This window comes from Vigna angularis, chromosome 6 (genome assembly GCF_016808095.1).
Source record: "Vigna angularis cultivar LongXiaoDou No.4 chromosome 6, ASM1680809v1, whole genome shotgun sequence".
Taxonomy (NCBI): Eukaryota; Viridiplantae; Streptophyta; class Magnoliopsida; order Fabales; family Fabaceae; genus Vigna; species Vigna angularis.
The window spans coordinates 27,141,410-27,156,597 of record NC_068975.1 but is presented as its reverse complement, the minus strand read 5'-3'; the positions used below and the strand labels follow the sequence as shown (position 1 = coordinate 27,156,597).

The window sequence follows — 15,188 nt, the reverse complement described above, 5'->3', positions numbered from 1 at the left end:
ATCCAAGAACCTTTCTTGGAAAAATCTGGCCACAGCTCTACTAAAGATAGTTGAAGGGAACAAGAGAAGCATTCTATGTGAGAGTTGGACAACAGTAACATGGATGGGGAGTGTGGAAATTTTACATGAGAGTTTGCAAGTAGATGAAGTAGGTGCCGAAAGTGTTGTTACTACAAGAGCGATGAAGTCAGAGATGAGATTTTAAGGATTTCACAAAATTAGGCTAAAAGAATTCAGGAAGAATGGAAGTCATTAGAGGAGGATTTGCCACCACCCAAGCCTCTAGACCTGAATTGGAGGGTAGTAGCCAGTGTGTTCCCTTCATATGATAACACGATGATGAAGAGAAGCCATGAGATCAAGCTTCCCGGTTCCAACCTTGGGGACAAGGTTGTTCTGCAGCGAGGTGTAATGATAGGATATAAAGTGATATGATATAATGGGTTTAGGATTGAAGGAAGAGGAAATGAGAGGACAGTTAGGAGGGAAGAGTTGTTTGACAGTTAGTTAGTTAGTGGGAAGGGGAAGAGAGACTTTATAAATAGGGTGTGTGTTCTGTACAGGAGGGATTATTCATTTTTGTATTCATTTGGGTATAGACTGGAAATTTGTTCCAGTGGAGGGAGAGAGGCTTCCTTGGTGTGATTCTTTGTACATTGTTTCATTCATACATCAATAAGATACACACTGTTTTGTGTCTTTTCGTGTGTGCTTGAGAGGAGGAGAGTGTTGATTGGCTTCTTGACTAAAGAAGCCTAACAGAGTCACAATGAGATAAATTAGTTTACTAACTGACCTTTTTTTATCTCCCAAGATCTATATTCCTCCTTTATCAGGTATAGGTTTGACACTAGGATCCACTGGCGTTAACAGGCTTAGCATTGAGCATCCTTGGATTGCGTCTCTTCTATACCAAGGAAATACCTATGATAATGTTTGAGGAAGATATTGTTTTAGTTGTAAAATGTCGTCTTTACCATTGCCTGTGATAATAATGTCACCCACATATGCAATGAGATAGATACATCATCTGGGAGAATGACGATAAGATAGAGAATAATAAGCATCACTTTGTATCATTCGAAACTGCTGGATGAAAATCCAAAAATGCCCAAATCGTGAACAAAGTGATTACTTGAGGCCATATAGGGACCCAGGTAAATGACATACCATATGTGACTGTTGAAATGTAATATGTTTTTAGATATAGGCTCTGTAGGAGCCTATTGTTTACTGTTTATTGTTGATTACTGTTTTTCATTATTGTATAAGTATGTGTTTAGTGTGAAGATAATAATATGAAAAAAAGAGAGTTTCTTTCTCTTAATTCTCCAAAATGGTATCAAGAGCCAAGCACCGGGGCTCTCTTCTGTAGACGCCATCAACCACCAGCCGCCGCCGTCGCCGCCGTTTTCGCCGTCGCCGTCGCCGCCGCCGCCGCCGCCGCCGGTACCCCATTTTCTCAGGAAAATTTAGGGGTTTTGTGCGCCTCCGTGAGCGCGACCCAACCCTGGTGGTCGCCGTCCCTGCAAAGCCCTCACGCGCTGCCACGCGCCGCCGCAGCCCGCCAGATCTCGCGCGCGTACTGTTCACGCGCCGCCCTACGCTGGTCGGAATTTCACCGCGCATCTAGGGTTCCGCTCGCCTCACTCTCCTGAGCCTATATCTGATCTTACTTCCCTGTTTCAGTGGGTGTAATTGATACCTAGGGTTTTCTCTCTCCCAATAGTTGAATATCTCTCCAAGTCTGGTTCTTTTTCCGATCTGTAATGGCATCTACTGCAATTAATTCCTCTCTATCTGCAACTCCTATCATTACATCTGCAAAACTCAACTGGAAAAATTATTTATCTTGGTCTTCTGCAGTGGAATTATGGTTTCTTGGTCAAGGACACCATGATCATCTAGAACAAGATATCTCTATGGTTCCAGATGAAGAAAAATCTCAATGGCAAAAATTGGATTTTCAGTTATGCGCAATTTTGTGGCAGTCAGTGGAGCAAGAGGTTTTAGATATCTTGAGACCCTATAAAACATGTTCATCATTCTGGAAGAGGGCAGAAGATATTTTTGCAAATGATGTACAACGTCTTTTTGATGCAACCCAAAGAGTAGCTTCTCTAAAACAAGTCAACCATGACATGGTTTCTCATATAGCAAAGGCTCGGGCTGCTGTAGAAGAATTAAAGAACTTCTTTGTAGCTGATTCATTAGAAGGGATCAATAAAAAGCTTGACAAGTTTTACATGGTCCTAATTCTGAGAAGCTTACACTCCGATTATGATCATGTACGTGATCAAGTTTTAGCTGGTGATCAAATCCCTTCAATGGATGGTTTGGTTACTCGACTTCTTCGAGTACCTCCATTGGTGAAAGATGAGAATTCAATCGATGTTATTGGAACATCAGCTATGATAATGCCACAAGGAAGAGGAGTGCCACAAGGAAGAGGAGGAGGCAGAAGCAACCGAGGACGTGGTGGTCGTAGCATACGTCCTCCTCCTCAATGCACATACTGTAAGAAACTAGGCCATACTCGAGACAAATGTTATGTTCTACATGGATATCCAGACAAAGTTGCTCATGTGTCTAAATCTGGTGATCTAGAATCCAGAATTTCAAATGAAGAATATGAAGAATTTTTACGTTACAAATCTGGAAAACCGTCTAATCCTGGCCAATCCTCTGTCATGACTAGTGTGCCTACAGCCAGCCTATCTCAATCTGTGGAAGGTCATAATCCATGGATTCTGGACTCAGGTGCCTCAGACCATATCTCTGGTAACATTCCTTCATTTTCTTCATTGTCTTCTCCAAGAATTCCTCATCTCATTACCGTTGCCAATGGATCAAAAGTGAAATCTCAGGGAATTGGAACAGTTTCCTTATCTCCTTCACTAAGTTTAAATTTTGTGTTATATGTTCCCAATTGTCCATACAATTTAATCTCTTTGAGTCAGTTGACTCGTACCTTAAATTGTTCCATAACCTTTACGGCCAATTCTTTTGTTATACAGGAACATGGGACAGGTCGTCTGATTGGAGAAGGACATGAGTCTCAAGGACTTTATTTCTTAAAACCTCATTCCTCAGTTTCCTGCTTTACCACTTCATCCCCCAAACTTCTGCATGATCGTCTAGGCCATCCAAGTTTGTTCAAGTTGAAGATGATGGTTCCAAGTCTCAAAAACATCCAAGTCTTAGATTGTGAATCTTGTCAATTAGGAAAACATGTTAGATCTTCCTATCCTAAAAGATCTGAGACACAGTGTGATTTTCCTTTCTCAATAATTCATTCAGATATTTGGGGACCAAGTCGTGTTACTTCATTTGGTTTTAATTATTTTGTAACCTTTATTGATGAATTCTCTCGATGTACTTGGGTTTATTTAATGAAAGAGAGATCTGAACTTTTGTCCATATTCAAGTCCTTTTTTATTGAAATTAAGAACCAATTTGGGAAGACAATTAAAATTCTTCGAAGTGATAATGCTAAGGAATACTTCTCTCTAGCATTTTCTTCATTCTTATCTTCCCAAGGAATTTTACACCAGTCAACCTGTCCTCACACTCCACAACAAAATGGCATTGCAGAAAGAAAGAATAGACATCTCATTGAAACTGCACGTTCCTTAATGTTGAATACTAATGTTCCTGTACATCATTGGGGCGATGCAGTCCTCACTGCCTGTTTTCTTATCAATAGGATGCCTTCTTCCTCTCTTAATAATAAAATTCCTCACTCTGTCATTTTTCCCAACGACACTTTATACCATGTTTCCCCACGTGTATTTGGGTGTATGTGTTTTGTTCATAATGTTTCTCCAGGTCTTGATAAGCTCTCAGCAAAAGCTATCAAGTGTGTTTTCTTAGGATACTCTCGTCTTCAGAAAGGGTATAGATGTTATTCTCCCTTCACAAAGAGATATTATATGTCAGCTGATGTCACATTCTTTGAGGATACACCTTTTTTTTCTTCCTCCATGGAGGATCGTTCCTCTGTTCAACAAATGTTTCCTTTACCAACATGTGATCCTCTAATTATTCCTGATTCAGTACCTCAAAATCAAAATCCAAATAACATTGTTCCTCCACCTCTTATCACATATCAACGTCGAACCCAATCTCGAACTCCTAACACTGACGATCCTCGAGACTCAGATCCTTTTGCATCAGATCCTCAGACCATGGATCCTTCATCATCTTCACCTTCTACTGATTCAGATGATAACTGGCCCATTGCCCTCCGTAAAGGTATTCGTTCTACTCGCAATCCATATCCTATTTATAATTTTGTGAGTTATCATAACTTGTCTCCTACATATTTCTCCTTTGTTTCCTCATTATCATCGACTAAGGTTCCTAATAATATTCATGAGGCACTTGTTCATTCTGGATGGCGACAAGCCATGGTTGATGAGATGAAGGCACTTGAACACAATGGCACTTGGGATCTTGTCCCTCTTCCTCCTGATAAGAAGCCTGTTGGTTGTAGATGGATTTATACTGTTAAAGTTGGTCCTACTGGTAAAATTGATCGCCTTAAAGCTCGACTGGTAGCTAAGGGCTATACTCAAGTTTATGGCCAAGACTATTGTGATACTTTTTCTCCTGTGGCTAAAACCAGTACCGTTCGTATTTTTCTTGCTATGGCTGCCATTCGTCATTGGCCTCTTTATCAGTTAGACATTAAAAGTGCCTTCCTTCATGGTGATCTGGAAGAGGAGATATACATGGAGCAACCTCCTGGATTTGTTGCTCAGGGGGAGTCTGGATTAGTTTGTAAGTTGCGTCGTTCCCTTTATGGCTTAAAGCAATCACCTCGAGCTTGGTTTGGTAAATTTAGTCAGGTGGTGCAAAAATTTGGACTGAAACGTTGTGAGGCGGATCATTCAGTGTTTTATGGTCACTATTCTCCTGACAAATGTGTTTATCTCATGGTGTATGTTGATGATATTGTTATTACAGGGAATGACATCACTAGAATTAATCAGTTAAAGAATCATCTGTTCAATCACTTTCAAACTAAAGATCTGGGTCGTCTAAAATATTTTCTTGGTATTGAAGTGGCACAGTCAAAAGAAGGTGTCATTATTTCACAAAGGAAATATGCTCTTGACATTTTAGAGGAAACAGGTCTGACAAATTGCAAGCCCATTGACAATCCCATGGACCCAAATCAAAAGTTAATGACAGATCAGGGTGAACCTTTCTCAGACCCAGAGAGATATAGAAGACTAGTTGGAAAACTCATTTATCTTACCATAACAAGACCTGATCTTTCTTATCCAGTTGGAGTTGTGAGTCAATTTATGCAAAATCCACATGTTGATCATTGGAATGCAGTACTTCGCATTCTCAGATACATAAAAGGAAGTCCAGGACAGGGACTATTGTATGAGAACAAGGGAAACACTCGGATCGAAGGATATTGTGATGCAGATTGGGCTGGTAGTCCAATTGATCGAAGATCTACTACAGGATATTGTGTTTTACTTGGTGGGAACCTTGTATCTTGGAAAAGTAAGAAACAAAACGTTGTTGCTCGATCTAGTGCTGAAGCTGAATACCGATCTATGGCTCTGACTACATGTGAACTTGTGTGGATTAAACAACTTCTTCAAGAATTGAAGTTTTGTAAAAATGAGCAAATGAAACTGTACTGTGACAATCAAGCAGCTCTACACATTTCCTCCAATCCTGTGTTTCATGAGAGGATGAAACACATAGAAATTGACTGTCATTTTATTAGAGAGAAGTTGTTGTCAAAGGAACTGGTTACTGAATTTGTCAATTCTAATGAACAACTCGGAGACATGTTGACCAAATCTCTAAGGGGGCCTAGAATTCAATTTATATGTTCCAAGCTTGGGGCATATGACTTATATGCTCCAGCTTGAGGGGGAGTGTTGAAATGTAATATGTTTTTAGATATAGGCTCTGTAGGAGCCTATTGTTTACTGTTTATTGTTGATTACTGTTTTTCATTATTGTATAAGTATGTGTTTAGTGTGAAGATAATAATATGAAAAAAAGAGAGTTTCTTTCTCTTAATTCTCCAAAAGTGACAACTAGAGTGTTGTTGTTATTGCCCATAACCCTTTTTTTAACTCCAAGACTGAGCATATGGAGATTAATGTCTTTTTTGTATGTGAGCAAGTGCCATCCCAGCAACTTGTGGTCTCTCACATTTCCAATACTAAACCAGTCTCTTCCGCTCATTTTCAGTTTCTCCATTCAAAACCCAATGTGATGGATTTCATTCATCCAAATCCCTCACCTGGAGTTTGAGGGAAGCTATTAATGTTATAGGTTTATTGTTTGTTTGTTGTTTGTTTCTTTATTGTTTTATAATACAGTTTTATCTCTTTTTCTATATTTTATTTCTCTTTATTTTGTAATTTTCGGACTTGTTTGTAACCACCCATAATTGCTCATAACTTCTCTCTTTCTCTCTTTAAGTTCTGCCTGGCAAAATTGATGTCAATTGCATAATTTTCAAAACTCTATTAAGCACTGTTTTTACACAGTCACACGACTGTTTCCTCTGTTTATTCAAACTTTATTACCTAACAAACAATAAATTTTGCTAAGTTGCTAAGATAGGCTCTAACCCATAAATATGATACCATGTTAAAAAACAAATTTTAAGCCTAATTCAATCTTATAAAACTGTCTTATAAGTGAGGTTTGAATTCACATATTGATAGGACTCCTAATAAGGATGGGCCTGTTAATCAACATGAAACAATTATAGAGGGAGCAAGGCCCAAAATATGGAATGTTTACGTGAGAAGAAAGAAAATGGGGTTAGGAAAAGAAAGGGAAGTTAGTTAGAGAGGGGAATGACGTGTCAGGAATCCAGGGGAGGGGAATTCTGTTATAGGAGAGAGAATAGAGTGTGAAGGGGGATACGGAGTAGGAGGTGGTGAGTTGGTTAGGAGGAGAGTCATCCTCTGGTTAGGAGTGAGAGCACTCTGGGTTTTACTGGTGATTGTAGAGCTTTTAGTCCATAACTTTTCTTCTGCATAATACTTGAATAATATACCTGTGATATTCAGTTTAATTGTTGGGTTTCTATCATTAGTCCGACCTGCCGGATCCCCGAGAAGAGCTAGCATTGTTGTCCATGCCACCCAAAATGTCTGACCGAGTCGACGCATTGGAGGAAAGATTGTTAGCGATGGAAGTGTCTGTACGTGAGACGTTGGGGGAATTTCGCCAACTAATGTTGGAAGAGCTGACTAAGCTGCGTAACGAGCAAGCGGGAGAGTGTCGAGAATCTCCGTTTTCAGATATGAATTCAGGGGCAGAATACAGGATGGCAACAAAGAAGGTGGAATTGCCATCATTTGATGGTACTGACCCTGTGGGATGGATTACCAGGGCAGAGACATATTTTGAAGTGCACGGCTCTACAGAAGAGGTGAAGGTCCGATTGGCAAAACTAAGCATGGAAGGGGCAACCATTCATTGGTTTAATCTTCTACAAGAAGCAGAAGTGGGGTTGTCGTGGACCAAGTTAAAAAGAGAGTTGATCGGTCGTTATGGTGGTCGTACTAGCAGTAATCCTTTCGAGGAGTTGAAAGATTTGTCGCAGACGGGCAGCGTAGATGAGTATCTAGCGGAGTTCGAATATATCTCCTCTCAAGTTTCTCGTTTACCAGAGGAGCAATATCTGGGTTACTTTATTGGAGGGTTGCGACCGGAGATTCGGCGGAGGGTTCGCACCTTCAACCCGATGAATCGTCTCCAAGCCATGCGCCTAGCTCGAGACGTGGAAGCAGAAGTGCAGGAGAGGGATTTCAGCGTGGAGGAGGATTACGAGGGTGGAAAAGCAATCGTGATTGGGGTACGGGTCAGGGAGAGAAGTCTGGATCCGGGTCGGGTCAAGGGCCACATTTAGGGAAATTAGGCGTTGGGTTAGGCCCAACCCAGAGCATATCAAATAAACCATTATCGGCAGCGGGCTCCAGCCTTCATGAGTCACGCTCGACGATGCAAGGCAGTAGCGTTTCAGGTGATCGTTTTCCGACCGCCAACCGAAATCGCGGACGAAACATTTGCCGTACTCTGAATTGATGAACAGGAAAGCTTAAGGGCTTTGTTTTCGATGCGGTGAAAAGTATCACCCCTTGCATCGATGCACAGAGCGGCAACTGCGAATGGTGGTATTAGCGGATGATGAAACAGTAAATGAAGCGGGGGAGGTGATCGCGAGTGAGACACAAGAAGAGGAAGATGACCATAACTTGGAGTGTGGGTCTATGGGGTTGTTCGCAGAAGTGGAAGTACCATGGGGTGGTCGGAATAACCCTACAACTTTGCGCATAGAGGGTCTTCTCAATGGAGTAACCCTGGGAGTGCTGATTGATAGTGGGGCAAGTCACAATTTCATTTCTCCCCTTGTAGTGGCTGCCCTGGAGTTGAAAGTGGACAAAAGAAAACAGATTGGTGTACGTTTGGGAGATGGACATAGGGTGTCTACGGCGGGGAAATGTGAGAAGTTGGACATCCAATTAGGAGAATTCTCTACTACGGTAGAGCCATATGTGTTGGAATTGGGGGACGTGGACATGATTTTGGGAGTTTCTTGGTTGCGAAGGTTTGGAAAGGTTACTTTTGAGTGGGAAGAGATGATGCTAAGTTTTTTTTGGCAGGACAAATATCTAGAGTTACAAGGTCAGAAACTGAGAAAACACGGACAACATATAGCGTTGATGACATCTTTCCAGAGTGTGGTGAAGGAGAATAGTTTGGGAGAAAAGTCCACTTCGAAGCAAAGCTTATCAAAGACACAAGTTGAAGATATTCAACAGATTTTAGTGGGTTATGCGACTGTATTCCAAGAGCCACAGGGGCTGCCACCTTATAGAAATGTGGTGCATGTTATTACATTGCAGCCAGAAGCAAAAGCCGTGAGTGTGCGACCATATCGGTATCCACATCACCATAAAGAGGAGATTGAAAAACAGATTGAAGAAATGTTGACTCAAGGAATTATCAGACCCAGTTCTTGCGCTTTTTCCAGCCCGGTAATTCTTGTTAAGAAGAAAGAAGGTTCATGGCGCATGTGCATGGATTATAGGGAGCTGAATAAAGTCACAATTCCCGACAAATACCCAATTCCAGTGGTAGAGGAGTTATTGGATGAGTTATATGGTGCTACTTATTTTTCTAAACTAGATTTGAAATCTGGGTATCATCAAATACGCATGGCGGAGGAAGATGTTCATAAAACAGCTTTCAGGACACATGAGGGTCACTATGAATTTTTAGTGATGCCCTTTGGTTTTACAAATGCCCCTGCGACTTTCCGTCTATGAATCAGATTTTTAAGCCCTATTTGAGGAAGTTTGTACTAGTATTCTTTGATGATATACTAGTTTACAATAAAGGATGGGATGAACATTTGAAGCACTTAATGAGAGTCTTTGAGCTGCTGTGTGAACAATCTTTCATTGTCAATAGAAAAAAGTGTGTTTTGGGGAGTCGGCAAGTAGAATACTTGGGTCATCTAATTTCTGAGCAAGGAGTTGCAGTAGACCCAGAAAAAATTAAAAGTGTGATAAATTGGCCCATACCTCATAATGTCAAAGGTGTGAGGGGTTTTTTGGGATTAACGGGGTATTATCGAAAATTTATTGCGGGTTATGGTAAGATTGCTCGGCCCCTTACTGAATTGACGAAGAAGGATGGTTTCCATTGGGGTCCAAATGCATTATTGGCCTTTGAGGAATTAAAAAAGGTGATGGCTCAAGCTCCCCTATTGGCTTTACCTAACTTTTCTAAATCGTTTGAAATTGAGTGTGACGCTTCAGGGGCAGGGATAGGAGCAGTATTGATGCAAGACCGACAACCGATAGCTTATTTTAGTAAAGCTTTGGCACCGACTAATGTTAACAAGTCAGCCTATGAGAAATAATTAATGGCATTAGTGTTGGCGGTCCAACATTGGAGACCATACTTGATTGGAAGGAGTTTTAAGGTGTACTCAGATCAGAAGAGTTTAAGACACCTCTTACATCAAAAAATCACCACCGAAGCTCAACAAAATTGGCTGGCAAAATTGTTAGGATATCAGTTTGAGGTGATTTACAAACCGGGCCCAGAGAATAAAGCTGCTGACTCACTATCAAGAATGTTCGAAGCGGGGGAATTGAGGGAGATTCAGTCTTTTCCATTATGGTTGCAGGAACAGCATATCCAAGAGGAAGTGGAAGTAGATCCTTTCTTACAGCAAGTGGTGCAGAAGTTACAACAGGAAGATGCATCTGTTGCAGATTTCAGTTTGCAAAGAGGAGTATTATTTTACAAAGGACGCTTGGTATTGTCAGCTAGTCAGATTTAATTCCTACTATCTTAAATGAGTTTCATTCTTCACCAGTAGGGGGTCACTCGGGTTTTTTAAGAACTTACAAATGTATCGCAGCAAATCTGTACTGGACGGGAATGAAGAAGATGATTCAAGAGTTTGTTAAAGCATGTGATGTGTGCCAACGACAGAAATATGAAGCAACGTCTCCAGCAGGATTACTACAGCCCCTGCCTATTCCAGATAGGATTTGGGAAGATATTTCCCTAGACTTCATTACGGGCTTACCAAAATCGAAGGGGTTTCAAGCTATATTTGTAGTGGTGGATCGATTGTCTAAATATGGCCACTTTATTTTATTGAAACATCCTTATACTGCCAGGAAGATTGCTGAATTATTTGCTAAGGAGATTGTACGACTTCACGGCCTTCCGCAATTGATTGTTAGTGATCGAGACCCTGTGTTCATGAGTCTTTTTTGGCAGGAATTATTTCGATTTCAGGGAACAACTTTAAAAATGAGTTCTTCTTATCATCCTGAGACCGATGGTCAAACGGAAGTGGTAAATCGATGTTTAGAAGCTTATTTACGATGTTTGTGTCGGAACAGCCCAAGAACTGGTCATATTGGGTACCTTGGGCAGAATTATTGTATAATACTACTTTTCATGGAGCAACAGGAAAAACCCCCCTTTTGAAATTGTGTATGGGAGAACACCACCTGCTTTAGTGCGTTTTACACAGGGCGAAACACGTGTGGAAGCTGTAGCCGCTGACTTGGTTGATAGAGATGAAGCTATTCGACAATTGAAATATCATCTGCTGCGAGCCCAGCAGTAAATGAAGAAATTTGCAGACAAAAAGCGGAGATTCATGCAGTTCGAGGTCGGAGAGTGGGTGTTTATTAAATTGCGTCCCCATAGACAAGTAACCATAGCTCGACGTATTAATCAGAAGCTGGCACCTCGGTATTATGGGCCTTTCTTAGTGGTGGAGAAGAAGGGAGAAGTGTCTTATAAGGTGCAGTTGCCGGAATCAGCAAAAGTACACCCGGTTTTTCATGTTTCTCAATTAAAAAAGGCTATTGGTAATCATGCGGTAGAACCCACTTTACCAACAGAGTTGAGTCTTGAGGAGGAAGATCAAGAAGAACCTGAGACAGTGTTAGCAACCAGGGAGATTCCTGAGGGTGCTACTATTACTAAACAATGGTTGGTTAAATGGAAGGGGAGAACAGAGGAGGAGGCAACTTGGGAAGATGAGGGACTATTGCGAAGTCAATTTCCTTATTTTAGCCTTGAGGACAAGGCTGTTGTTGCAGGAGGGAGTAATGATAGGACTCCTAATAAGGATGGGCCTGTTAATCAACATGAAACAATTATAGAGGGAGCAAGGCCCAAAATATGGAATGTTTACGTGAGAAGAAAGAAAATGGAGTTAGGAAAAGAAAGGGAAGTTAGTTAGAGAGGGGAATGACGTGTCAGGAATCCAGGGGAGGGGAATTCTGTTATAGGAGAGAGAATAGAGAATGTGAAGGGGGATACGGAGTAGGAGGTGGTGAGTTGGTTAGGAGGAGAGTCATCCTCTGGTTAGGAGTGAGAGCACTCTGGGTTTTACTAGTGATTGTAGAGCTTTCAGTCCATAACTTTTCTTCTGCATAATACTTGAATAATATACCTGTGATATTCAGTTTAATTGTTGGGTTTCTATCACATATATATTATAAATTTGCCTTATCTCTAGTCGATATAAGACTTTCAACGTGTTTTTAGTTTTCGGCCTAAGATTAAGATATTATTGGATATTTTTATGTATCCAAACCTTTTCTTTGAAAGTGCTAGGATTATGAATGAATTACATTTCTGATATTTCAAAGAAAAAATTAGATTTGAATATGTAATTGTATGTCAAAATTATTATCCAAAAAGAGCACAAATTGTAACATCTAATACTTGGGTAGGTGGATTCATCTTCTTAGATCTGTTAAGAGAATGTGTTGACTGGCACCCTAGACATTTATGTTTGATTTATTTGATATGCATATTTTCTTTACCATTTTTTCCTTCTAAAATTTAATATTCAATTTTTAATCCCAAAGTGCAATTTATCCGTAAAAGATGCTGGAATAAATGTCAAATGACCTTGTTTCGAATGCAATGTATTTTTCCCTAGGGACTCACTTGTTACCAGTTACTTCATTCTCTGGTTCAGCAAAAGCATATATGCATCCACCTTGTTACTCTGGTGAGTCAACACTTATTTATGTACCTTTAAATTGATAAAGCACATCAAGTGTTGTATTGATGCAAACTTAAGAGTATGCATATTTTAAAATGTATTTTTCATTAATGGGTGATTCAAGTTTGGTAAGTATTTGCTTTTGTAAGTTATAATAATAGAATGCTCGTAACAATATAATGATGACAAAATGATCAATCAAACTGTAAAACGCATCATATCATATCCATCCTTTCCTTTGTGTTTATATAGCATCTTCCATGCCAATTTTCTCATATTATCTTGGAATATTGGAGTGTATCTTAAATTTCTAGGAGATACAATTTAATTACTGAGGTAGCTCAAGTAGGTTGGTTCTCATGCTCCAAAGTTGACTAACACAACTAGCTTTATAATTGATTACTTTAGCTGCAAATCTGTCTCATTGGAGGGGTAGGGGGTTACAATGCCTCACAGAAAGGGTTCTTCCTTGGGTATAGACTTCCAAACAGAAGGTCCATGTCACCATGATGTGTATGTCAATGTCTTTGATAGTTGTAAGGTTTTTTAGCACATAGATCCGATAATGCATTACCATTTTGATATGATCTTCAGTAATCATGTCAACTTAATGGTCTATTCAGCACAGAAGTATTTCTCATTGTTTACTTGATTCTTATACTCCCATAAACTGGGAAGTATTCCGAAAGGATTTTTGGTGATGGTGTAATTCTCAAAAATAATGTGTTGTATTTTATGTGTTCGCCACTTTAGATGCTTTCTTAATGATACATTAATTGTTTTTTTAATTGGTTTTAAACAATATTAAAAGTGTTGTACATACTAGAAGAGATCAAATTCCCATTTATCATAAAAATGATGGTTATTTCTAATACACTTGAGACCCAAAAAGACCTTCATACAGCTCTCATCTGTTATTCTACTTCTTACCACCAGTGTTACTATCACAGTTTGATTCGCTTGTTCTTTTGATATTATGTGCAGAATTCATGGCATGAACTAGCAACCTCATTTTCCACTGAAAAGACTTTGATGTTGTTGGACACTGCTCATCAGGTAAGATCTTTATCACGCACTATCTACTATGTTGTTATGAGTTGTTTTCTAAGGCCATCAGTTTCTTGCTCCAGCGATCTCTTGCACAAACACTAGTTCGTTCAGCTTCAGGCATAAGAAATTCAGAGGCATCTAGTCAGTGAGTATTTACTTAAACTTTCTTTTGCTATATTTTCAAAATTTGATGCTGTAAACCTTTTGTTTATTTTTATTTATAGGTATGTAAGAAATCTCATGGGTCCTATTGCAACATACATAGTGGAGATATCTAGGAAGCATAATTTTAGAAGCATTGCCCAACAACCAGATATTCTCCTTTCGGTGAGGGCTTGAACAATTATGTCATTGCAATGTTTGTATGAAATTTTGTCCTCAATATCATCAACGTTCTGTAGGTCAGCTGCATGTTGGAACGGCTACGTGGAGCTGCAAGTGCGTCCGAACCTCGAACACAGAAGGCTATCTATGAACTGGGATTCTCTGTAATGAATCCCATTCTAATTCTTCTTGAAGTTTATAAACATGAGGTAGCAGTCCCATATATCAGTATCTTCAACTTATATAATCCTCATTGCTCTTGGCAAACTCAGAAGTGTTATTTATATGACTCTTATATTTTTTTTAACATCTTATAGTATCTAAATTATTCATTTTATCAAGTTAATTTTATTCCTTATAATGATTTCATTATATTGTTAACAAATGTGTGTAATTTCCAAGTTTCTGACATCTTGTTGCTCTGTACTTATATGTATTTATTGTTTAGTCTGCAGTTGTCTACCTGCTACTTAAATTTGTAGTTGACTGGGTTGATGGACAAATTACATACTTGGAGGCCCAAGAAACTGCTGCCGTCGTTGATTTCTGCATGCGTTTGCTTCAGCTGTATTCATCTCACAATATTGGCAAGGTAATTTTCTGTTATCACTTATATTTTTTTTTCGTATGGCAAATACTTTGGATCAGGAGGAACACCTTGGCTAGTTAAATGTAAGCGAAAGGGATGAAGAAAGAGAAAAAGTACTGTACCGTATTATGCTACTCATGTATGGGTATCTTACTAGAGGAAGAACTTAACAGTGAGACTGTGATAGGTGATACAATTATACAAAAGCTAAATGAAGATAAGGAAAACTAAGAGCAGAGAATTCCAGAGAGGGTCAAGGAAAGAAAGCCAAGTGACTGATCCAATTCCTCCCTCTTCTCTTCTATTGTCCCTTATTTTATTTCATTTCTCTACCCAAACGTAGTCCTTCACAACAGAGTTTGTTATGCGATTGTTCTCACCTTTTTGGATCACCTTGATTTCATCATACTTAGATACGTGTCCTAACTGTGTAACAAAATTCTCTTGCACCTTGCCAACGGCTGCCACCTCATTTGCTATTGATTGTTCCTCTATCATAATATTAAACTTTCCTTTTGGTACCTCAGATTGTTGGGGCTCCCGTTTGGCTTCCATTTTGTAATTTTTTTGGATGCATTCGGTTATGATAAAGTTGAATTTAAATAAAAATTACCTTATGAATAGGCTTTTTACATGTCTCTTTTATTTTTCCTAGGGATTTTCATCTCGGGT

General features: G+C 39.5%; 2 protein-coding genes across 6 annotated transcripts in view; both read left to right on the top strand.

Annotated features, from left to right (window-relative positions):
• LOC108345529 (uncharacterized) overlaps positions 1–15,188 on the top strand; it is a 43,382-nt gene that overhangs the window by 24,178 nt on the left and 4,016 nt on the right. For 4 of the 5 annotated variants that reach the window (XM_052879773.1, XM_052879774.1, XM_052879772.1 and 1 more), the window contains 6 exons: positions 12,488–12,559; positions 13,538–13,609; positions 13,684–13,748; positions 13,828–13,930; positions 14,005–14,136; positions 14,376–14,519. In XM_052879773.1, the coding sequence (XP_052735733.1) occupies positions 12,488–12,559; positions 13,538–13,609; positions 13,684–13,748; positions 13,828–13,930; positions 14,005–14,136; positions 14,376–14,519 (588 nt within the window). Of the gene's footprint in view, positions 1–12,487; positions 12,560–13,537; positions 13,610–13,683; positions 13,749–13,827; positions 13,931–14,004; positions 14,137–14,375; positions 14,520–15,188 lie in introns of those variants that run through there. The other variant, XR_008250207.1, reaches the window with a different exon arrangement.
• Positions 1,435–3,315, top strand: LOC128197593 (uncharacterized). Its single transcript, XM_052879776.1, has 2 exons — positions 1,435–2,781; positions 3,018–3,315. Exons 1-2 carry the CDS (start codon positions 1,770–1,772, stop codon positions 3,053–3,055), a joined length of 1,050 nt encoding a protein of 349 aa, XP_052735736.1. The 5' UTR covers positions 1,435–1,769; the 3' UTR covers positions 3,056–3,315.